This window comes from Glarea lozoyensis (assembly GCF_000409485.1).
Source record: "Glarea lozoyensis ATCC 20868 chromosome Unknown GLAREA16, whole genome shotgun sequence".
NCBI lineage: Eukaryota > Fungi > Ascomycota > Leotiomycetes > Helotiales > Helotiaceae > Glarea > Glarea lozoyensis.
This window is the reverse complement of record NW_007360990.1, coordinates 1547529-1570676: the sequence shown is the minus strand read 5'-3', so window position 1 is coordinate 1570676 and position 23148 is coordinate 1547529. Positions and strand designations below refer to the sequence as shown.

Here is a 23148-nt window from a genome sequence, read left to right as displayed (position 1 = left end):
TGCTTCTAACCCAATTCGATCATTTCCCTAGATCAAATACGCTTCCACCCAATCCGATCATTTCTCTAGATTTCAATACTAGTTTCGCGCTCCCATCCCAATCCAGCCATTTACTCATTCGATATCAATTTTGCGCTTCCATCCCAATCCGGTCATTCTCAATATCAATTGCGCTTCGCGCTCCCATCCCAATCCAGCCATTGTTTTCGCGCTTCCATCTCAATTAAGACAATGTTCTTTGAGCTAGTAGAGTTATCATCCGTGTATTCTTGCTTCTTTAGCTCGGTGGTGAATCGGAGGATGATACTTAAACTTCTGACAGACGGGAAGTATGTACGGAAGTACACGCTGAAGTGTTGTCAGATTCTTAGGTCGTCAGCACTAGGGGATTTACGATTTATCCTAGTGGATGTTAATGAGCTTTTCTTTTTCACGCACGCAGAGAGGACGAGAAGGATTGTTGAGTGGTGGTTCGAAGGTCTACGGGTTCTTTTGTTGTCGAATTAGAAGATGGGTTTTGGTCAATATCTCTTTACCGTCTTACACATTCTCTTCTAATATTCTACAAGATGTAGTCTTCTTTCTTTGCAGCATAAGCGGCGTCTACCCTAATCAAGAACATCTTTCCTTCTTCCTCGCCCTATGGCGCCTATCTAAGATCCTCTACACCACCTGTGCCGTTCACACCATCTCTTCTTCACACCATCTCAACACGGTAATCATCGACTATACACTACATCGCGTCTATCTCTTCCACGATCACATTCGCATCCCTACCCTCGCTCGCCCTTACGTTCCACCCAAAAAGTAAGCACTCGTCAAATGGCGTCTGTCCCGCTTACACAACACTTGGGACCTTCCGTATACATCAAATGGCGTCTGGACATCTCACTTCTTCTCCCCAACAACCAGGAAATCGTCAAGCGGCGTGTATCAAACCTTCTCCTCCGCTTACACAACACCTAGTACCTTCCGTATACATCAGGAGGCGTCTATACTTTCTCTTCCTCTACCTACCTAGATAGAGGAGCTCGGTGGTAGGTAAACGGGATGTTTATACATCTCACGTTATTTAATTCACCTCTCCCACCTACCCAAAAGAGAAAATATCCAAGAGACCGTAAGCACCGTCTACCTTTAACTTCCTAAATAGTGTTTACTGGGTACTTAGCCAGCGTTTATCCATCGTACATCCTCTAATGGACAGGGTAGGAACCGGCAAGCTGCGTCTACATCATATCATCCACCGCGTGTATCTACAAGGTGGGAATCGTCAGGCGGCGTCAAATCCTCTGACGATCTGCGGTCGAATGTATAATCCATACCAACGCAATGTTCGTGCCACATATATCTCGCGCCTGTCCGACTGCTCCCCCCACTATCCCACGTGTACTTCGAACTTTGCACGCCGTGTAAGTGCCTCGGAGGAATGATAATGGTCAATTGCTTGATTACTGCAGATCAAGATCCTTACCTCCGTAGCTGGTGAAGATGACATGAAGTATGCTTCCAGCATCGGAGTTGTGGGTAGTTGGAGAACTGAGCCGGTGCCTGTTACTACCACTAGCGTAGTGAGATTCTTTGTAACTCAACCTCTAAGCAGATTTTCCAATCAATGCCTCCCGAGAAATCTCACCATCTGGGTTACTACCAGAGACAACACAGCGATTCGGTAGTTTTGTCGGCCGTGGAGCTTAGATAATGATACTTTAGTTCATTTGGTGTTAAATCCTCATGGTAATGTGGGTTTGTATGTATCAAACCACATCCCTCCCCCGTTTAAACGTCAGGAACTGTCCGTTTACGGCACAGGGTCTTACGTCTATGCAATTCCCCGCGCTTAATCCACATCTCACGGGTATTGAAGCGGGGTGGGAAGTGGCACGTATAAGAAGCCTGTTTGTTGCGTGAGTGAGGCACAGAAACAATCGTCAAAACCCAAAAACCTCCCAGTGTACCTCAAAGGACGTTCTGTCCTGTTAACCGAAAATTACGTCGTAGTTTAGAGATCTGTTCCACGTAACAATCATCGAGAATCGACTTGTGCAACTGAAAGTGTTGTTGTGTTGGTAAACGCTAGGAATCAACCGTCTGACGGGATGCGCAAGAATCACACTGATATACTATCCCCGGTCCATGACGGAGGGAAGTAAATCAGGCATCTCATGAGTGTCCTTACACGGTTGGCGAGTTTACATGAAGCTGGTTCAAAATGAGGGTCTTTTCAAGTCGTACTTATTCTGAACTGCCATCCGGCCCTGCTTTCGCGACAAAATTGCTGATTTGAGTCCTTTGGGTCTTCATTCAACATCCGCTGTAGATTGTATATTCCCGGGAGATGAAGAGGTGGCGAGAGGCAAATCTTCCTGATCTATCTGGACAGAGAGAAAGCTAGCTGTCAGCCTTTGGTTGTTGGATTACGGTGGAATGCAAATTCCAATTCCCTCGTGTGGCAAGGAAATAAATTGAAGTGTTCAGATCTCGTAGAATAATAAGATAGCTTCCTATTGATGCTAGAAGTTTTCTTACTGGTCCCTCCTGATTTCAGACGTCGTCAATCAACTAGCCACAGTAAACCCTAATATTCCCTCTCAAGACAAGTATCCGCCATAAACGCCAGGAACTCGGTAGATGTGGCACACGAAGGATGTTTGAGCCGCATTCTACTACGCCGTTGATTGTGAGTTTTGACTTCACGAGTGAAGGGATACAAAGATAAGATGTTGACGTTTCGACAAAGTTGGGATGGGTATGAGACACGGTACACTCCACTTACCAAATTATGCATTCATAGGTATAGTCTCGCTGGAGCGGTCGATAGGTCATTGACTGTCTGGAAAGTGTTTGAGGCACAGTCGTATTTCGTGATAATCATGCCTCTTGAGCACAGCAGAGTTTTATTTTACATTAATTGTTATATAAAATCGTCCACCGCAAACGCTAGGAAGTGGCTGGACTCTACGAGCAAAAATCGAGAGATCTTCAGAGTTTAGTGATTTGTGCATGTTGCAAAGTTGTCAAGTGTTTTTGTAGACGCTGGGAACATGTCTTGATGTGGTAGAACTCAAGGGTGGTATGGACGAAGCTCTTACATCATCAATTTAAATTTCTTTGGGTCGAGCTTTTGGCAGACCACATCCCAAGATCCTGTGCTAGTCCCGAGTTTCGTTGGGAGCGCAGTCCTATCACAGAGGCCCAGACACTTGTATGCACTTCAAAGTGTGGGTAGACTCGGAGAGTGAGAATCTCCTTATTGTATCTAGTATATCCTATTCTTAGGTTCAAGATACGTAACTTTGTTGGCAAGTGGCATAACATCGAGTTCTACTCCTCGTTTAGCACGACACAGATGCTGGAAAATGTATTCTATAATTGTAATTATTTCACAAGTATACGAATGTCATAAGACAAATATTGAAGCAGAAGTCGTTTCATAAGGGATGGACTCTGTCTGTCCATAACGTTGAAGTGGCACAATCTTCCCACATAAACAGCTTGCGTTGGACCTCGCAGGACTGGCAAATATATTGTGAGTCTAGAGTGAAATTAAATGACATGCGTTCACATGCACTGGAGTAATTAATGATGATCAAAAGTCTAACGCATAGTCCAAATTCCCAACTCCGACAAAAATTCCCACGACCCAAAACCCAACCAAAACTCCTTCACCAGCCACACCTTACGTCTAAACCACCTCACCAACTCACTTCCTCATTAAGCGCCACAGCCAAACCACAGCCGCTTCAACAACGCCTCAGAAACTCAAGAGTCATTGTTTCAACTATCCTTCGACCTAAAATCAAACCCAAAATTGGTCACAGGTGACTTACCAGCCACGGCCACCCACCCAAACCTCAACCTTAACAAACCAACAACCTTACCTAAAACCCTCACTCACCTACCGATTTACCTACAGTAGGTACCAAAATACCTACCTCAACCCCTCCTCCCCACCCAAATCCCAACCCTCGACCAAAACTCGCTTAATCCATCCACCCCTGAAACTCCCAAACAACAACATTTCATCAGGAAGCGCCTGGCTTTGTTTGGGTTAGCGCGTTGTTGGATGGGGATGTTAAAAATAGATAGTTGAGGAGGGGGAAGAATTTAGTTGTGAGAAGTGAGGGTCTGGCAGTAGTGGGATTTAGGTGTAAGGGACGAAAGAATTTTCGATGAGGTGGAGGGGGGGAAGGTGAGGGTATGTTGGTGATTGTCCTCGTGTTTATGTAGAGAGTATATACCGCATACTTTGTTAAGATGGAATAATATTAGCTGCCCAAGCATACGTCCAAGTCTCCACGTGGGATGTTAATGACTCGTTCATCTTTTCGTGAATTTTGATCGATCGATTCAAATTCTCCCGCATTAGTTTCAAGAGAACGCATGGATTTGGACAAATGAATTGGTATTTTCGGTGGTAAAATTGAGAAATTAATCAGATATGTGAGAGAAGGAAGGAAGGGGGATAAATTGATGCGTGGACGAATTTAGTGAGATGATAGGGCGGACAGAGTGGCATTTGGGGGAAGGTCGAAGTATTGTATATATATGTATTGGAAGTTGGGGGTTGATGAGTTTAAGCAGAGTGAGTTGAGTTGAGGGAGTAGATTGAGGTGGGAAATTTGAATGGTTGTAGGTGTCAAGGAGGAATCTATATGACACTTCAATACTTGCATCTAGAACGGCTTACCGACTCATAGAACACAAGCAATTCAGGCCCACCAATGGATAGACAAAGTCATAATCTAACCCTGTCTCTGAGATGTATCATTATGCCAGCCCAAAAAGAAGCGACATTCCATCACCACCAAACCCACGACACATAACATCAAAGTCTGACAACTCCCTCCATTTCACCCCGCTCTTCTCTTTTCCCAACAGACTCCTCACATATGGAAACTAAAACTACATAATCAACCCATAAACCTTAAGACATATAATCCTCCTGACCCGCAAGTCATAACCATCTGCTTCCCTCCCAAGTGACACCCCAAACACCATAGGCAAAACAATACCATATCCACAAACCAGAACTCAACACCACAGCAAAGCCCCCCTTTATTCCATCCCCATTTTCCTCTCTCCCTCAATCACATCAGCACCCCCCTCTCTCCATTCCCCATTCATTCAAACCCCTTTCACCAACACCCCAACACGCCAACCCCTCAATATCCATCCATCTCATCCCATCCATCTCCCATCTCTCAACCCATCCATCTCCACCCACCCATCCATCTCAACCCACATATTTCGCATTTCCCCACCCCCTCTCGCATCTCCCCAGCTCACCCACCCACCCTATGCCACCACCAAACAAACACAAACACACACCATCGTGAACTCATCTCCTCTCTTAGACCTTCCAAAACCCCCTACAAAAGACATAATCTCACATCGAACTCCATCAAGCGTATATAGAAATAACGTGGAGCTACTAATGACCAATCCCAAAATCTTAAAGTCATGCTCAAGTCTCCGCTATGCTCGAGAATAATCCTACCCATATCTAATCTTCTCAAGTAAAGAGCCAGAATCGAATGACAGCTCTACCTGAATCTCAGACTATATATCGCATTCCTATCCTCACCAACCATCATCTTAATTTAGTTCGACAAGACACCATACTGAATGCCAACACAAACCCAAATCTCATACAAATCTCAAACCCAATAATCATACAGCCCTCACAGTACCTCAACTTTTCAAGCACACATCACCCACACAAAAAGTAATGTATAAATCTATTTCATTCCACGTTAATCTAATATTCGCAATCTAAAATAAACTCTACAGAACGGGGTATAGATATTAAACTCCAAAAACGTGAAAAAAAGAACCGAGTGACCCACAAGTGTAAAGCCACCAGTATACCTCCCCTCTCCCACTGCAATAGCCAAGATTGGATTAACTTCTTAGTAACCAACATTTAGCACCGACAACAGCACAACCCACTAACGAAACAAGCTCCGGATACCCTCAGGAACCATACGACTGCTTTTGAAAACCTTCACCTTCTTCGCAGATTTTTGACTCAAATGTCCAAATGGAGAGGTATGGCCCTGTTGAGCTGTCTCTTTCTCTTCGACGAGCATGTCAGGTACATTTGGCGCCGATGCAGCCCGATTCATAGTCTGACCAAAACTATTTGCGCTAGACGTTCTCAGCGGAGGAGTGATGTGTCTATGACCATCGTGCCCCAACCCTTTCTTGACTGACGCAGTGGCCATTCTTCTGAGCGTACTCGCAGGACTACCATTTGAAGCACTGCGGATTCCTGGGATAGTATCAAATGAGCCAGTTCGGATATTCTCCTTTTCATCCTGAATAATCGAAAGCCGAGACATTGTCGGATCGTCCGAGTCTTGTCGACTGCTACCATCGTTTGGGCTGTGTTCTGTTTGAGGCGAGTTCGTCCGAGCCCTGTTTGATTCAAACTCATTCCCAAAGTCATCATCGGCCGTCTTCTGAAGACTGGTGATACTGCCAGATCTCTTGGTGAAATTACTTGCAATGCTTGCAACACTGAGCTTTCGCATCATGGAACTTGCAGAGGCACGAACGAGGTGCTCACTGCGTGCTCTCCCACTCATTCCGGGGTAAGGCAAAATATCTCGGGACCAGACGTCAGCAAGCAGATTTTCTAGACGAATTCGGTCAGCTCGTGTCGATGCAATGATTGGAACGCGATTAGTTGTCAGAAGTGATTGCGATCGATTGATATTTGCTGACGATGACGACTCCTTGAATGCATTGGTATTCTTGATGATGACCTGACAAAGTCCTGTTGTGGGACCAACTGTTGTAGCTCTGTGGATTGAAAGTCGTCGAGCCACCGTCCCTACTTCTTGTTAGCTGAATCAGAGCAAAGGCGCTGTTACTCTTACCAGGCTTGCCAAAGACTGTTCCCATAGACTTGATTGGCAGAGATAGCCTCGTGAGAATAGCTTGTTCGCCAGCATCCAGTGGATCTTTGCAAGAATGATCCGTTAATCGGCTTCGCCACTCTAATTCTTCTTTGGGAGAACATGCGCTCATCGTGATCTCGAAAAGCTGATGATCGCATTCAAATACCAATTTCCATGAGAATGGTACCGTATGACATTGCAAGCCTAGACAGTGATCAGCGTTATGATTTACTTGTTTTGTAACTCAATATGTTCGATTTACCCCTTCCGTTGTCCACCTCCTCAATCTTCAGCTCATGAAGGGCAATGCATGCCTGAATACTATACACCTGATCTGACTTCGAAGCAGAAGCGAGTAGCAAGAAATCTCGATAGAGCAAGCTGATCAAATATTGACCATTAGCACCCTCTTTTGTTTGCCATGAGATGTGCAAAACTCCACAGAGATGAATCCGACCAAGGGAACGGATTGCACTTCTTGAACGGGTTTCAGGCTAGGATGGTGTCAGTGTGGTTGCAAATGAGTCTACAATATGCTCTTACCCTATCAGGAAACACCAATCGGTCTTGAAGCAGCCATGACTTTTCTATAATGACCTTCATTCGTGGATCATCTGTAGCTCGGTTTATCTCCCTGGTGGCTTCTCTCAGTCGAATCAAGACGTTTTCAATGGCCATATGAGAGTCTGGGCAATCACAGACTGGTGTCTGTTTCAGAAGCTCCGCCAACAGAAGCGGATATTTGCAAACCCTTTGAATTGGCTGATGGACGTCAGTAAGACTCAATACAGTCCAGTCTCAAAGCTTACCTTGACCAGTAAGTCACCCACAGTGAGCGACTTCTTGGAACCACTCTGCTGATTATTGATAGAAGCGAGAGACGATGCCAGCGCCTCTAATCCTTTTTGATAAACCTGCCATTGTGGGATTGTCCGATAAGTTGACGCAACGTCTTTGATCATTAGCTCGTACTTGGCACCGTACTCTTCATATATGAAAAATCGGCTCATCTGTCATACATTAACAGGGATCTCATTACATTTGTGAAATTACTTGCCTTTTTACCAAACACATTGGCGACTTTAGCAGCGATCTCTGGTTCTGCTGTCATACCAGGAACTTTTTGAAGCCAAGAAGACCCTTTGGAGTTCTCTGGAACGGCATCAAGGCTTCGCCATCTATGGTGACCGCTAACTGGCGGGGAGAGTGAAGACTCCGCGTGATCTGCTTGCGTATATTCTGAATGAGGAATAACGCGGTGAAGTTCTCCCAGAAGTTCTTCATGAAGCTCTACAATTTCGTTGAGATTGCGGTTGATCGAAGTGCGAAGACTTAACGACAAGCTCGGAATTGATGCCAGTAGGGTAACGTAAACCTTGAGATGTATTAGAAGACATCAAGTATCCGTTGACAATCAACTTACATTCATCAAAAATTTGACATCTGCAAGATAACTCTCTTCCGTGCTGATGATCTCCTCCAGAACTCGACGTCGTCGCAAGAGTCTATTGGTAACAGCCTGATCAATGACAACACCTCGAGCAAGGTATGAGCTGTCTTCAGATAAACGAGCGACATGTGAAGCATTATTGCTGCGGTCTGTCTTGTGGTTCCTCGAAGAAGAAGCTGCGGTCCTTCTTGACCTTGGAGCAATGCTGATGCTTGCGAGACTGATGCTTGCACTTTTCATCGCTGTAACAAATCCGAATGATGATCCCGACGAAGATTTCTTGTGTTCCGATTTCCTTTGTGTTCTTGGCGAGTCCAAGTAATCTTTCTTCATTGACGTGTCGTGAGTGTCACAGCTCACCGTTTTCCTTCGCTGTCCAGCTCTTCGGTGTATGGTACTAACCCACTTCTTGAAGGGGATCTCGGATTCCACTGGATGTGAACAGTTTGCAAGACTATCAACATCATCTAGGGAAAATCTGTGCCGGATTATCTTTTCCTCAGTTTGCAGGCCTTCACCGTTGAATGACAATCCTAAAGCAGCAATATTATCCAAAGTGTTCCAGAGCTCGCCTTCACCACTTGATCCAGGATCTGAGGCTAAGTCGACATTAAGAAGGCCAGCTTCGCTTGTTACAGGTTGAGAAACTGACGGAGGAGGGATTGGAGTTCCCCAGCTTGTCTTTCGAGAAATGTGTGAGGAGGACCGTCGAATTCGAGTTGGCGTCGATAGCCCTGGGGTTGTGTCTTGTGGAGGCATAATTGGGAGATCCATTTTGTGAGAAAAGGAAACCAAGAAATGATAATACAAAATTTGTTCCAAGAAACCAAGAAAGACTTGCTGGAAGCAAACAGCAAAGTCGGGCTAGGGCATCAAAACATGCTTTGCAGGATGAGAATGAGGATCAAAAGGAGAGACGAGTTCTCGACTTGACAGAGAATACAGAAACCAAAACTTAGCTTCTGCAAATCCTAGAGAGGAAGTCGCAATGAAGGCTATTTCACCTGTTGTAAGAGCTTCTCAGGAAGGAAGGCTCGACGAGGGCCGTAGCTCCATACTTCATACTGTTAAAAAACGCAGTTGGGGAAAAGAACAAAAGACCATCTTCAAACCGTTAGTAAAATTCCGAATTCGAAATACGCCGAGAGCTTTTACTAGTAAGGCCTATAGTGTACTGAGTATTGAGATGAGAAGCTCCTCGTCTGTGTCGAGTCGCGACGAAAATAACTTTACCCACTTTTACTTTAAGTGGAGCTTTCCGAGCATGGACCCCCGATCGTTTTTACCCCGCCAAAACGCGTCTTTCGTAGCCTGCAGCAAGGCTGAATAGCAGATGTCGCATCCAAAAATGTTTGCCATAGACCAACTTTGAACTCAGAGAAATGGGATTACCTCTCAGAATGGAAAACCTACACGCTCCGACTGTACAGTCTGGCCCAACATCGGGTCCAGCAAGCACAAATGGCACCCAAACGAGTGGAATGACTTTCGCTCAACTCCAAGCCAAGAAGGACAATATTGAAGCTGAAATGAGTGCTCTGGGGTCCGTACTTCAGTCGGTATGTCACATTCAACTTAAAACGTTGCAAGTCTGATTGATTATAGCATGGAGTTGACATGAATACAAGGTTGATTACCCCCGACGGGTTTCCTCGAGCAGACTTGGATGTAGCGCAAAGTATGCCCAAACTTGCGGTACGAGATGAAGTATTGACTGTAGACCAGTTCGAACTACAAGAACACGAATTATTTATCTACGAAACGATCACAAAGCCCTCATGAACGTTATCGAAAAGTTTCTACACGAGCATTTCGCAAGGCAAGCAGCACTTGGAACTGGGGATGATGCGACAAACGAAACAAGCAATACAGACATCTTATCTGCCTCATCGTCGAGTATAGAACAGCCTGCCGGCCCACCTTTTGCTAAAGTGAACAGCGTAGTGGACAACAGTCCCGCGGATACAGCTGGTTTGAAGGCTGGAGATGAGATTCGGAATTTTGGATACGTGAACCACTCAAATCATGATGGGCTGAAGAGGGTTGGAGAGTGTGTTCAGGGCAATGAGGGGGTAAGTCGGACGGAATCACTTGTTATTGACTGGGGCTAACTATGAAGCGTAATATTTTGGTGAAGATATCTAGATCCACAGGTGCCTCTCGACGGCAAGAACTCCAATTAACGCTGACACCCAGGAGAGACTGGGGTGGACGTGGTCTGCTGGGCTGTCATATTTTGCCAATATAACGGAGCTACTTTATCAAAAAGAAAGGAAAAGGAAAAGGAGTAAGAATGGTGCTGGGTTTCAGATCGGGTATTTGAAGAATCAAACAGGCCCTTCAACTATTCTCAACTTTGAAAGGATATTCTCCTTTACGCAACTCATAGGATAGCATTCCATATCAGCAACAGCATTCTATATGGTGTGATGGAATATGGAAATTAAAGATAGCATGTACACTAGGATCCAAGTAGATTTAGCCTCACTTGATGATTGCCTTCCAAAAAACACTATGTCAGGACACTAGACGGACATGAAGTAGTGATTTTGGGGTTTGTTTAAGGCAACATCTTATAAGAGTGACTTGAACGATTTCACCTGAGTTAGTATACTTGAATAATAATTTTTTTGCCATCGTAATCTTCTCTTTCTTCACAAAAGATTTCTCCTAGGTTGTATCTAGTTGATTGGTCGAGGCTCAGGCATCAAGGCCGTCACATGACCATGCACTAAGCGAGGAGTCCAAACCTGAAGTCACGAAAACATCGGTGCACCCATCAAAACAGCCTTGCATCTTCAAATCATACTCCACCACGTCCTCAGTGAAGCGCAGTACTAAAGGTCAGTCATAAATACCTTCTCTCGACATCTCAAACATTCTAAAGGTCTGCGGCGTGGTTAATCTGTATACTAATTACTTTATCGCAGTCTCGAACATCTAGCTCGCTCTGTTTACCTCTTTTTTCCTCAACATCATATTCAGTAATCATGGCCGAAGCATCTGGAGTCCCAACCTTCAAGCTTGTCCTTGTCGGTGATGGAGGAACTGGAAAGGTACGCAGACTTCGTTTGCGCGATACCTTCACTGGTCACTTCTGAGCTCGACATCGAGTATCGAAGCTAACCACTAAGGTGGCGCATTGCTGTTGCTTCCGGAAAACTAACATCAAGATAGACCACCTTCGTCAAGCGTCATTTGACCGGAGAGTTCGAGAAGAAGTATATCGCCACTCTTGGTGTAGAAGTCCACCCTCTCGGGTTCAGCACCGTACGTTTATCGCACACCTATCTCTGGGTATCATTCCATAGCTAATATGGCGGTAGAACTTGGGCCAGATCCAATTCGATGTATGGGATACTGCAGGACAAGAGAAGTTCGGTGGACTCCGTGATGGATACTACATCAATGGCCAGTGCGGTATTATCATGTTCGATGTCACATCCAGAATCACCTACAAGAACGTCCCCAACTGGCACCGTAAGTTTGACTATCAAAGACGCTTCTTCGTCGACCGTTTACTAATACACTATTTTAGGTGACTTGGTCCGCGTGTGCGAAAATGTCCCAATCGTCCTGACCGGAAACAAGGTTGATGTCAAGGAGAGAAAAGTCAAAGCCAAGACAATCACATTCCACCGAAAGAAGAACCTCCAATACTACGATATCTCTGCAAAGTCCAACTACAACTTCGAGAAGCCTTTCCTTTGGTTGGCCCGCAAGCTCGTCGGCAACCCAACTTTGGTATATTTTGCATGATCAAGTCTATTATTACCCCGCTAATATCAGAATAGGAATTCGTTGCTGCTCCAGCGCTTGCCCCACCAACCGCCCAAGTTGATCAAGCCCTCCTTGACCAATACGCCCAAGAGATGAAGTCCGCTGCCGATCTACCACTTCCAGATGAGGATGACGCCGATTTGTAGATGGCTTTAGACCTCCATGATGGGGCACTTGCCAGCTCCTCTCGACAGTATCTTAGAATGTTATTTTCGTCGATTTGTGCATCTTGTCGGTAGGGTCTTCGCAGTTAGAGGCAGATGGCAGGGAAACTTTTCACGGTATGAAACGCTCTGCGGGGTGAACAGCGAGCACCAAGGTGTGAGGAATTTTGGGGGGTTTTATGAGCGATGACACACAATACCTGAACTGGACAGGACTTCGACCAAATACTGCGTTGAGCAGCTTTGTAGCTAGATCTTAAAAGTCATAGTCTTTCTTGAGACAACCAAATTTCTGATTTACTTCAATTTCGAGTAAAGTGGGGTAGCTGACGCCATGGAAAATCCCCCACCACAGCACCATGAAAAAAGAAAGAATCTGTGCGGGGCCTGCAGCTGGAAGGATGCATCAGTCTTTCATTTTCATCCACAGATCCTTCGAAGCAGATCCGTAGGTACCTAATTAATCAAGCCGCAGTTGACACTTCCTTTTATATATCTATTTCGAACACTGCCATACAACATTTTAATCCGTTTCCTCTCCCAGCAAAAGAGCTTCTCAAGTTCTGTTATCGAAAGCCTTGGATATTTGGTTTCTTCTCCCAAACTAACTGGTAGGTTAACTCGACGCCTATCCTACGTTCGTTGGTAAGATTAACACACACGAATCAAGATTGACAGTGTGCTTGTTTGTCCATAAATTGATCTTTTAATGTGCCTTGCTTGCTGTTGAGGGCTCTTCACATTATGATCTGTGGTCTGAAAATTGGTAGTAGACTACTTCCAGTCTTATCGAGGTTATATCTGTTTACTGGAGTTGTGGTCTAGTCTTGAGAAATAAGTGTCGTTGGAGTTCATCAATCAGCAGATTGTAAAACTTGCAATTGGGAATGCTTTGGTGATGATTAGCTACCTAGTGTGAGCTCTTAACGCCTACTTTAAAACATATTCTGGGTTTTCTTCTAAATTATTTCCTGGGGTCATAAAGAGCGTTACCAAATGTTATCGGATTCATAACTTTTATCCTGAAAAAATATCTAAACTCATCACAAAATCGAGATCCTCAGACCCAAGTATCATGAAGTGGAGGAAATGAAAAAGTACAACATTCTGTTGACTAGACTTTGCATTCCTCTCAACCGCTCATTTGCAAATGCATTGTAGGTCAAACACCCAGACCTAGACCATTCAATCACATCTTATCAAAGATTTTTTTAATTCTAATTTATATTGTAGGCAAAAGGAAACAAAAACAAAAACAAAGTCAACGTCAAATGTAAACACAAAACTAAAGATATAAACAACACAGTCAAAAAGACATTGGGTTAAAATATGATTTCTGATTTCCAGGCTTAAAATCTTTCTGTAACTCATCAAACACTATATCTTTCTTTACTGATGAAGGCACATCTATTTCTAAGGCTTTATATTTACTAATATAATCAAGGATCTTGCGGTTCGGCCCGGCCCACTCGTCGAAGTCCATTTTAATGATTTTATACATGGAAGGGTAAGGTATAGAAGAGGATTATAATCTACTACCTTAGAAGACAACCACACGGGACTTAATCAAATGAGATTTTGATTTTAGGTCTAGTATGTTTTTTGAGAGTTAGCATTTGGATTTTTGGAAATTGATTAATGTCATTTCTTTCGCCAATCTCACCACTCCGGAGGACTGAGAAGTACATAGGTTCAAGTGCTTGCATCGATTGATTATTCTATTCATGAATTCACATTCAACTAAAACAAAATTACGAATAGCTGCAATCAAAAGGCATTAGATTTCTTTGGGCGAACTTTTTTGGTTTCAAATATGGTGTTGCTATTATGATTCAACGCGTAAAACGTTAATCTATTGACTTTGTGACTAAAAATGGTTTGGGCTCGCTTGTGCACGACGCGACGAGACCGCGTTCCATTAGCACACCCCATTTCGCATTTTGCTTAACCTCACTTCCTACAGTATCAATTGACATCCACCACCGCGCTTTATTTTTGAAGCTCTTACAAATTAAAGTATTTATTTGCATATCATTCCTTTACAGGTACTATTTATACAGGAATATCAGAGTGCGCATAGCACCATGAATGACGCGTTACCGCCACCCCGCTCTTCTCCAGAACCGATCGAGGAACTTGCTCGACTTGCAGGAGAACGGATGGAGCAAAACCAAGCTATGGACAGGAAGCAGCGGTCCTCTTCTGCTGCTGGGGAGGACGAATCTGGGGATGTTGAGGGGGAGAGAACACAGAACAAGCAGCGGCGCAAAAGGACGACGTACGTACCAAGGACTTTCACATATATCAACTGTTCTGCCTCACTTTGGAACGCTCAGATGATACAATATCTTCAGTAATCACACTTGCGCTCATGCTAACGTTCCTCTTCAAGGCCCCAAGACCAAGCTAAACTCGAGGCGGAATATAAGTTGAATCCCAAACCGAACAAAGCTGCACGCGCCGAGATAGTAAAAAATGTGTCGCTCAACGAGAAAGAAGTGCAGGTGAGCATTTCATGATGGGCGCGTCTTCTGTCGAGTTGACGCGTGTGATATAAGTCAATTGACAGCTAATGGAAGCATAGATATGGTTCCAGAATCGACGACAGATAAATCGGAGAAAGTCGCGTCCACTACTACCACATGAGATTGCAGCTTTTGGACTCGGAGGAATGCCCGCCTTGTCTTCGGATCCTGTATCGTCATCGTCTTCTAGTGGTCCGGAAAGCGAGGAGAATGGTGCTGGGTCAAAGGAGGTCGCAGCAATTCAAGAAGACGTAGCAAGTCATGCACTAGAACTTGTCGAACCACGAAATGCAAATGGGAATGTGGAGGAGGAACCTGAGTTAGAAGTCATACCTTCGAGCCAAGTAGACCCGGATCTCCGGGAAGACCTCAAGGAGCAAGCTGATGCGGTTGTGGAGGCTATGAGCAACCCCAACAGCTCCTCCTCTGACAACGTCTCCAAGTCGTTCTCGTCAACGCCTGGTTACTTGGCCAATCGGTGGAATACTATGCATAGCTCTTTTTCGACGCCATCAGCATCCCAAGTACCAATCGCCACGACACCTCCAGTGTAAGTCCTGTAAATGAAAAACATACGCTTTCTTGACTGACCAAACACCTTAGTGCCGCAATAAGTCAACCATCATCGTGTCCCGAAAGACTTGAGAGCTCTCAGCGCACTCCATCCTCTCGTGTGCGTTTATCGATGTCTCTGGACGGTAAAGCAGAACTTATTGAAGGGGAATCATCGCCGTCGCCACCCCGAGCAATTGCTCCACGTCCGACCTCCTCCTCCTCTTTCCTTCAGCGGAATAGAAGAACGCTCCAAAGAAGTCAAAGTGCTTTACCACTCACTTTCCCAAGACCTGACAGCTCGCCACCTATTCCGTTCGCTCCTCAAATGCCCTCAGGTCGCTCTAGAGATGCTCGTACATGGGAATTCTGCTGTGATGCAGATGCTCAAGATGAACTAACAACCCAAGCTGAAAGTGAGACAGCAGGATCGGCTGTTGCTGCAATAGGTCTACTTAGGTCGACAAGCAACTCTGGACTAAAACCAAGTAGCAACAAACGGAACGCACCGGCTACAAAACGAGATGGTGGTGCAGCTGGAAAAAAACTCAAATTGGGGAGGTCGACTTCAAGCGTGGCAAGGTTACAAAATACTCCTATGACATTGAAGCTGCCACAACCGGAGAAGGACGTCCCGGCGAAGGATAGTCTGGTACGATCGCCTTCCGGAGATTCCGACAAAGAGAACTGGGCTCCCCCCGAGAATGGCGTTAATTCTCGAAGACGACCATTACCATCGGGCAAAACTACCAAGCAAAGCGCTCCTCGGGCAGTCCTTGGTGACAACACTAATGTACCAACACACGCTCTGAATTTCGGCGGGCCCGAGAAAAGACGACGAAAGAACAAAAACGCGACTGTTGAGATCCTCGAGGACCAGGAGAATGTACCAAACGAAGGCGGCGAAGTAGAGAGCTTTATGAAAGGTGCGGTTAGTCCGAGTAAGAAGGGTGATTTGGACTGTGTTCAGGGGTTACTGTCTTTGAGTCAGGGTAACTGGCGGTAGTAATGTAGGAAATTTGTGGGTGGAAAGTTATGAGGATCTAAAGGGTTGGATTTATGTCGAGTCGATGTATGTTTGGGTGGCGATCGCTTACGGGCGACGTCTTGATTTTGGTATCATTCTGTTAATATTTGGATTCACTTTGTGTCGGGATATGATACCATTAAACGGAATGATAAACGATTTAACACACAATGTGCCAGAATTGTGTCCTCACCATGCCCAACAATGGCGATATTCAGGTTCTACAGACGAAACCATATCCTTGTTTAAACAATTTTTGTCTGTTGTTACCAAGTCTTCCATCACCTCCGATACAGATCTACAGTTCTCATGCCGTCAATCTGCCGTCCTGGCTGCTTATTGAAATTTCGCATCCGTGCAAGTTAGCTACTACAATAGTACCTTCACCTCATCCACTCCGGTAGTCTTTGTGTTCCTAATGAAGCAAATACAGGCTCTCAAATCGGTACATATCGTTCACTGAACCATGACGCTACTTCAAACCTCTTATCTCAGTCAGTTATTATTTCTAAGGCCACCAAATATCTTTCTAGACGCCGTGTAGTATATTTCTTGAATGAATTCATATTAGCCTTGTGAGCTAATCTCGGCAGTGGAAAAAGCAGGTGGATTGAAGACAGGGAGATGAGACGTTGTTGGTAGTACCAGGTACCCCTGAGTTATGAAAGCACATAAGTACTACATCTGTATGCCTGGCACGCTATGAATCTAAACACAGTAGCGGCACATCATTTAAAAAGAAGAAGATATGTCATGTAAATATCTTTGTGATTCTGTACTTGGGTATCTGAGCCACATCTCACTCTTGACAACGCCAGCTATACTCTTATCTTTGTTACTCGTTTGTCCCTACGTCTTACTCCACAATCTACTACTCGCCGTTTCGATGCACAGTTGAGATTCATAGCCATATTTCTGATTTCTCCGTATTTCTTGCCTCTGCGTCTCACTCCGCAATCTATCACCGGCCGTTCCCGCTTGATGAGACTACCGCTGGCTTTTTCCAATTCCTATCATCGCCACTAGCAGATCCTGATATATTAAGCCCCTTGACTAGAATAGTATTTAATCCGAAGGTTAGTCTCAATTTCTGTGATGGCCTTGTCGAACGCAACTTGTCCTTCCCGCACTTTCGGATGTTGTTGCACAAGAAACTGCCAAAGAAGTTCGGTACGTGTGACGTCCCATGGTGGGCTCACTCGGAAGCTCTTCAACCCCTTCAAATTCTGCAAAGCTTCGCTGTTTTCGAACGTAAGTCTCAGTAACTGGAGGAACTGGTTCACCGCAGCCCCATCATCCTTAGCATCCCAAATAAAGTTAGCATCTAATTTCTTGGGGCCAAACTTTATTGTTCTTACCCTAGAATAACCCATTCCTTTAACTAAAGTAGAGCGATTATCGACGCCAAAAGACAATGCGAGGTGTTGCAATGACGGCATTTTATCAATCGCGGCCCAAAGAGACTTGGGTGGAAAGAGGTTATACCGATAATGCACCATCCATGAAAGCGACAGCGAATGAATATTAGCTGTGTGGAACGGATTGGCGGCGTAGCGGAAATACTACCTGCTATCAGTTGCTTGTGCTCACACGGTATAGAAAAGTCATTCAACACCTACACGGACCATTCCGTACTGGCCATCAAAATGGAATTTATTGAATTGGTAGAACAAGCTTGACCCATTGACCTCGAGATATGTTTGTTTGCATGTACACAGCAATGCAGCGAGATTGTCAGTTTCTAGTTACATAGTCAGTAATTATGCCAATGATCTCTCCAGGATAAGAGCAAGAGAAGGTTGACGGACCTGTAGATGATTGGAAAACCCCGCTCCTGAATTTATCTTTTTGCCAATATGTACGTGGCATAATATGTGGCCAACATTGAATCAATACTCGATAAATCTTATGACGAATCTCTAGGGGTAGCTTTAGGAGTCGACTAGAACTGGGGGCGATATTTTTGGCCCATTCGACAGACTGCAGGCGGCATTAGAAAGGTTATTCGTCATGTCTGAAAGTCTTAGTAATCGAGGTGAGGGAACTCACATGTATGCCAACTGCAAGAGCTTGCCTCCCTCTTGTCATGGGACCGGGATTGTCGACCTTAGAATGGATTGCCTTTACCGTCCGGTCAATATGGGTCCGTTTGGACGTGAAGGTTCAACTTGGACTCACCTCGGAAGTGTCATGTACGCGCTCTTGACCTTTGTCCCTTGTTGCGTTTCGTTTTTTGATCGGCAGACCTGGCGAGCTTTTTCTCTTTCTTTTGGAGCCCATGACTGTCGTGGGTTCTCAGTAATGCAGCGCCTGTCGAAGTCGAGACTGAATGTATAAAGATGAGATATTATATGTGTGGATGGAGAACCAAACACGTAAAAACACGCTAAAGTTGACGAGCCTTACGCAGTAGTGGTTGGCTGATTCCCATTCAATTCACCCTGTTGGATTAGAATTTAGGTGCATCTGTAATAAGAAACAAACACCGGAAAGACACTCAATTGGTGATTCACTAAACGACTTCGTGTACTGTACCAAGTCCGTGTACACACATATGCAGAATTTGTGTTGATGACACAGAGGTCTGAAGATATCAGTGAATGAATGATTATTAGCACATACATGGGACTATTTTGAAAATTGTTAGTATAAATATCAAGTTTTTGAACATCAAAACGTACCAGAGAGAAGATGATGAAGCTGGGTGTGTCTTAAGGAGAATGGTTGTTTCATTATCTTGCATTAAAATGAGTGAGAAGACAAATTCACCTTGAGAATCAGCGTGAAATTAGAGGCCGATAATGTTTCTAATTTCATCATGTTTTTGGTTACTTCGAGATAATTAATTGCCCTCTTGAATTGAATAAATCTATAAGTGTATCGGTGAACTCACCATCTACCTCTATCTAAGGGATGCCCCGAAACCGTGTATGTCTAAGGCGAGGTCTCTGTAAGATCTATGTATCTATGCACATAGGCAGCGTCTATGCAGCTTTCGACGAATGCAATTTGGGTGTTTCTTCAGTAGGTGTCTCGGTCTCTTCTGGGTAACTAGAAGACACAGCTGTTAGTATGGGTTAAGATATGATGGAGAACATGCGAAACTAGACTCACTCTCCAGGGGTCATGTAATATGTTCCGAATCCACTCTTCCCCAATCCACCCCCCTTCATTTCTGTAACCTCCAATTCAATCAATTGGCCCCCTGTTTCATCATGATCACTACCTTCAGCAAACTTGAAGATCCGATAATCCGCATTATGATAACCCTTGTTGGACACCCCGACTCTCAGGAAACCGCTATGAGAAACCACAGCAATCACCTTTTCAGGTCTGTCACGCAGCCATTTTCTCGCCTCAACACCTCTCCTCGTCAGTGCTTGCCTCGAAAATGAGTAAAGATCGGTTTTGGATGGATATATTGGATCAACAACACTCCAGTCGAACTGTGGCCACCTCTTCTCCATCTCAGCGATCGAAGTACCCGTGTCACATGGCTTGTCTGAATTCTCCTGCTATTCGGGACGCAAAACAACAGGTACGCCCCGTTCCATCAGCCAACCTAATCCGTTAGACGCGGTTTGCAGGGTACGTTCCATTGGTGAGATGACAATGAGTTCAACATTTTGTGCAATAGGGTCTTTCTGAAGTGCTTCTGAAAGTTCTTGACATTGAGGACCGAATCCTAATTCGGAGAGTGGTGGGTCATGAATTTCATAGTCTTGTTCATGTTGTTAGTTTTAAAGCTGACGGCGGTGTGGGGGATTACTTATTGGCTACATCTGTGTTTTGTTAGCTATTTTCCAAATTGAGGAAATTGAGACTGACTGTGTAAAGCTTGAGCATGTCGGATTAAAATTACGGTGGGCGGCATTTTCAATATTCTCTTTCAAGAGACTCTCTGGAACTTCAAGCCGAAAAATCAGCCAGGAGAATTGGAAGACAATGTCTCGAGATTGAGAAGGAATATCTGTGAGTGTTCTAACAGGCGGCTTGCTATCTACCAATCACGTACCCCTGTCACTCATATTGACCCTCTTTAGGCTTTGGGATCCACAATAACGACTTGTATCGCCTCCCGAGGTTCTTCTCAGTCATCTCCAACCTCACCACAGTCATTACCAAAAGTCATGAGTTTTCGGGCAACGCCAGCGTTTTCCAGTGGAATCAAGAAGCCAAAAAAGCCAGCTGCATTCAAGCGCAGCTCATCAGGTTCAAATCCGTATTCTGCCCTTGCGCGGCGTAAACCAATCTCGCGATCGTCAACCAAGCCAGAGGAGCCTGATGAGGATTTCTTCGGTGAACGTCTGGATGACTTGGGTCTTGTAAGAGCCCTGGCGGAGGATCTTACCTTAAGGGATGTTCCACAAGCTATGTTGTTTGTGCAGAGGAGGATGTGGAGTGTGCTGCCAGAACAGAGAACGGGAATGAATTCTACAAGAATAGCAGAAGTCTTGAACTTCCGAACGAACCTACCGCCCGTCGTCACAGTCTCGCATGTGCAAGCGCTATTGAACTCCCCTACCGTCGTGGAAAGAGAGATAGCAGATCTTGTAAGAAGAGGTGCTGTAAGGAAGATCGTGGTTGGAGGACGCGGACATCTGGGGGAGATTTTGATACTTGTGAGAGAAATGCAGGCCATAATTGAGCGGAGCATGATTGACACTGAGCTCAAGAGGAAATTCGTGGCACTGTTAGGAGAACATCCGACAGCCTTGAAGATTTCGAGCTCACGCCTTGCACCTGGAGAGATTCAACAGCTGATGCAGGCAGGCTTCCTCACGTCTGCTACTCCAAGCTGGACGACTTCAGATGCTTTTTCGAAGCCAGGAGAAGGATCAAGAGGCACGATGACTTCTCTCAATAGTATATCGAAAGCTGCCTCTGGGTCTCTTGCAGCTGTAGGGGGGGAGGGTGCTGTTCACGCGGCAGGAGGTAGCGGAGGGGGTGCGAAAACGCTCTCTACACAAGCAGAATACTCCCTGTCGCTTCCCACAACAGGACCTTTCCTCAAACTACTGGCAAATGCGAGAGCACATTTCATGTCTCTACTCTCAAAATCGAAGTATCGAGAAGCTCCCGAGTCATTGCTCCTTCAGCGATGGGATGGTGGGGTCGCAGCAGACGACGAGGCAAGTGCAGCTAGAAGGAGTCGTGGTGAGTTTGCTGGCATCTTACCGGGGAAAACAAGGAAGTGGAAGCTTTTCTACGGTGTCTCTTTCGACTGGATTTTGGCCGAGTGTGTCGGAGCCGGACTCGTTGAAGTTTTCAATACCGGCAGTGTCGGAAGAGGTATTCGGGCTTTATGAGGAATTTTGGCCAAAGAAGTTGCACTACAAAAGACCAAAGCTCCATCTTCGACCGCAGATGCAGTTACGGACAATCCAGTACCACCAGTACCACCAGTACCACCAGTACCACTCTGCCGAGTATATGCCCATCCGAGTCTATCGCTCCCCTAGCTGGGCGCTTTGCAGAATCCGGAGACATGACGCATCTCAAAGTACATAAAGATGCCGGCATTTGGGATCCGGACGGTTGAGGTAAGGTACGACGATACCGTAGAGACAGCCACTATCGATTCCTTTATCGATGTAGCCCACTATCGAAGAGGCGAATTCCATCCAACCGCAGGACTGAGGCAAGAGAAATGAAAAGTTGTCAGATCTTTATTTTAGAAATCCCTCCTTACCAAAAGCGGCCCGATTTGGAAGTAACCTGGGCAAGGTGGCATGTCAATCAAGTGATTTTCAGGGATGCATCACGTCTTTTGCATGTGAGTTTCCCAAAAGAACGGTAAGGTGGTATTGAGACCCCCGCTATGTGAGGATCGCAATTTAGGGAGAATGTCTGAGACCGTCGACCCCTCCATTGGTATACGATGAAGGATGTCGACTCCACGATTGAGATGTTCACTTTCTTGACGTGAAAACCCCGAAGCCGAAGACAGATTCTATCTATGCAAACTTACCAATGATTACCAGTCTAGGAGACGTCCAGCTCCCATTATGTTGCGTAGCCAGCAGTGAATATTTCCCCGAATGCACCAAGAAACGATGGGAGCGGCCGGCTTCATTTCTAGATCGAGACGTTCAGACCAAACACAGTCCTCTAATATACCTTAAAGTTGAGCTTGTGGTACCAAAGAAGATTACCCCTGAGTTTTAAGCTCCTCAAAATTATATGAGAGCCGGTCCGATGTGGCTTGCACTTCAACGTCGCCCAATCATCATCACTTCCACCATTTCGTGCCACCTTCCTTCGAAAAGATCAGAACCTGTGGATCTTGAAAGGTCCGGAGGTTTGCAAATGCTTGGTGTTTGTATTGGAAGAGAGCACAGAGAGGCAATGTTGAAACTTGTCAGGTGCGACCTTCCTTTTTGCGGGCCGCGAATGTCATTTGTCGCTGGGGACTCTGGAAGCAATCCATCCAATTTGCTTGCACAACATGTCAATGATGAGAAGCGTGGTATGGGAAGCTACATGTGCGACCACGCGGCGCCAGGGACCAGGCGAGGTGAGTACGAGCTGGAGAAAGAAGAACCATTGTGATAGATCTCTTACGTGAATTGACGTGGGGAGATATTGGGAATTTGGGGACGAGTACAAGTAAATGAAATGTTTGAGCCCAACGCCCAAACACGGCCTCAAGGGGAAATCATAGGATGTCGTGGTGTCAGTTGACATTGTGCGTGGTGAGGTGCTTGCATCGAGTATCCGGGACGTACAATTCGTCGTACACATC

At 45.3% G+C, this 23148-nt stretch overlaps 6 protein-coding genes across 6 annotated transcripts; 3 read left to right on the top strand and 3 right to left on the bottom strand.

The window, feature by feature from the left end:
- Positions 1-5951: 5951 nt before the first annotated feature.
- Positions 5952-9129, bottom strand: GLAREA_07774 (DBL homology (DH-domain); the record flags this gene model as incomplete). The annotated part of the gene is made up of 7 exons (XM_008082461.1): positions 5952-6838; positions 6885-7109; positions 7168-7399; positions 7449-7667; positions 7715-7857; positions 7959-8280; positions 8329-9129. The coding sequence occupies 7 exons, from the start codon at positions 9127-9129 to the stop codon at positions 5952-5954; spliced, it is 2829 nt and encodes a 942-aa protein (XP_008080652.1).
- Positions 9130-9755: 626 nt separating this feature from the next.
- Positions 9756-12281, top strand: GLAREA_07773 (P-loop containing nucleoside triphosphate hydrolase; the record flags this gene model as incomplete). The annotated part of the gene is made up of 8 exons (XM_008082460.1): positions 9756-9914; positions 9961-10033; positions 10081-10427; positions 11286-11411; positions 11533-11625; positions 11682-11835; positions 11894-12099; positions 12150-12281. The coding sequence occupies 8 exons, from the start codon at positions 9756-9758 to the stop codon at positions 12279-12281; spliced, it is 1290 nt and encodes a 429-aa protein (XP_008080651.1).
- A 2102-nt stretch (positions 12282-14383) lies between these two features.
- GLAREA_07772 (Homeo) lies at positions 14384-16382 on the top strand (the record flags this gene model as incomplete). Its single annotated transcript, XM_008082459.1, has 4 exons — positions 14384-14577; positions 14692-14803; positions 14884-15374; positions 15428-16382. 4 exons carry the CDS (start codon positions 14384-14386, stop codon positions 16380-16382), a joined length of 1752 nt encoding a protein of 583 aa, XP_008080650.1.
- Positions 16383-17443: 1061 nt separating this feature from the next.
- Positions 17444-18683, bottom strand: GLAREA_07771 (uncharacterized protein; the record flags this gene model as incomplete). Its single annotated transcript, XM_008082458.1, has 6 exons — positions 17444-17701; positions 17762-17965; positions 18023-18144; positions 18212-18383; positions 18453-18524; positions 18582-18683. The coding sequence occupies 6 exons, from the start codon at positions 18681-18683 to the stop codon at positions 17444-17446; spliced, it is 930 nt and encodes a 309-aa protein (XP_008080649.1).
- Positions 18684-19387: 704 nt separating this feature from the next.
- Positions 19388-19870, bottom strand: GLAREA_07770 (uncharacterized protein; the record flags this gene model as incomplete). Its single annotated transcript, XM_008082457.1, has 2 exons — positions 19388-19454; positions 19518-19870. 2 exons carry the CDS (start codon positions 19868-19870, stop codon positions 19388-19390), a joined length of 420 nt encoding a protein of 139 aa, XP_008080648.1.
- A 663-nt stretch (positions 19871-20533) lies between these two features.
- Positions 20534-21712, top strand: GLAREA_07769 (uncharacterized protein; the record flags this gene model as incomplete). Its single annotated transcript, XM_008082456.1, has 1 exon — positions 20534-21712. The coding sequence occupies one exon, from the start codon at positions 20534-20536 to the stop codon at positions 21710-21712; it is 1179 nt and encodes a 392-aa protein (XP_008080647.1).
- Positions 21713-23148: the final 1436 nt, after the last annotated feature.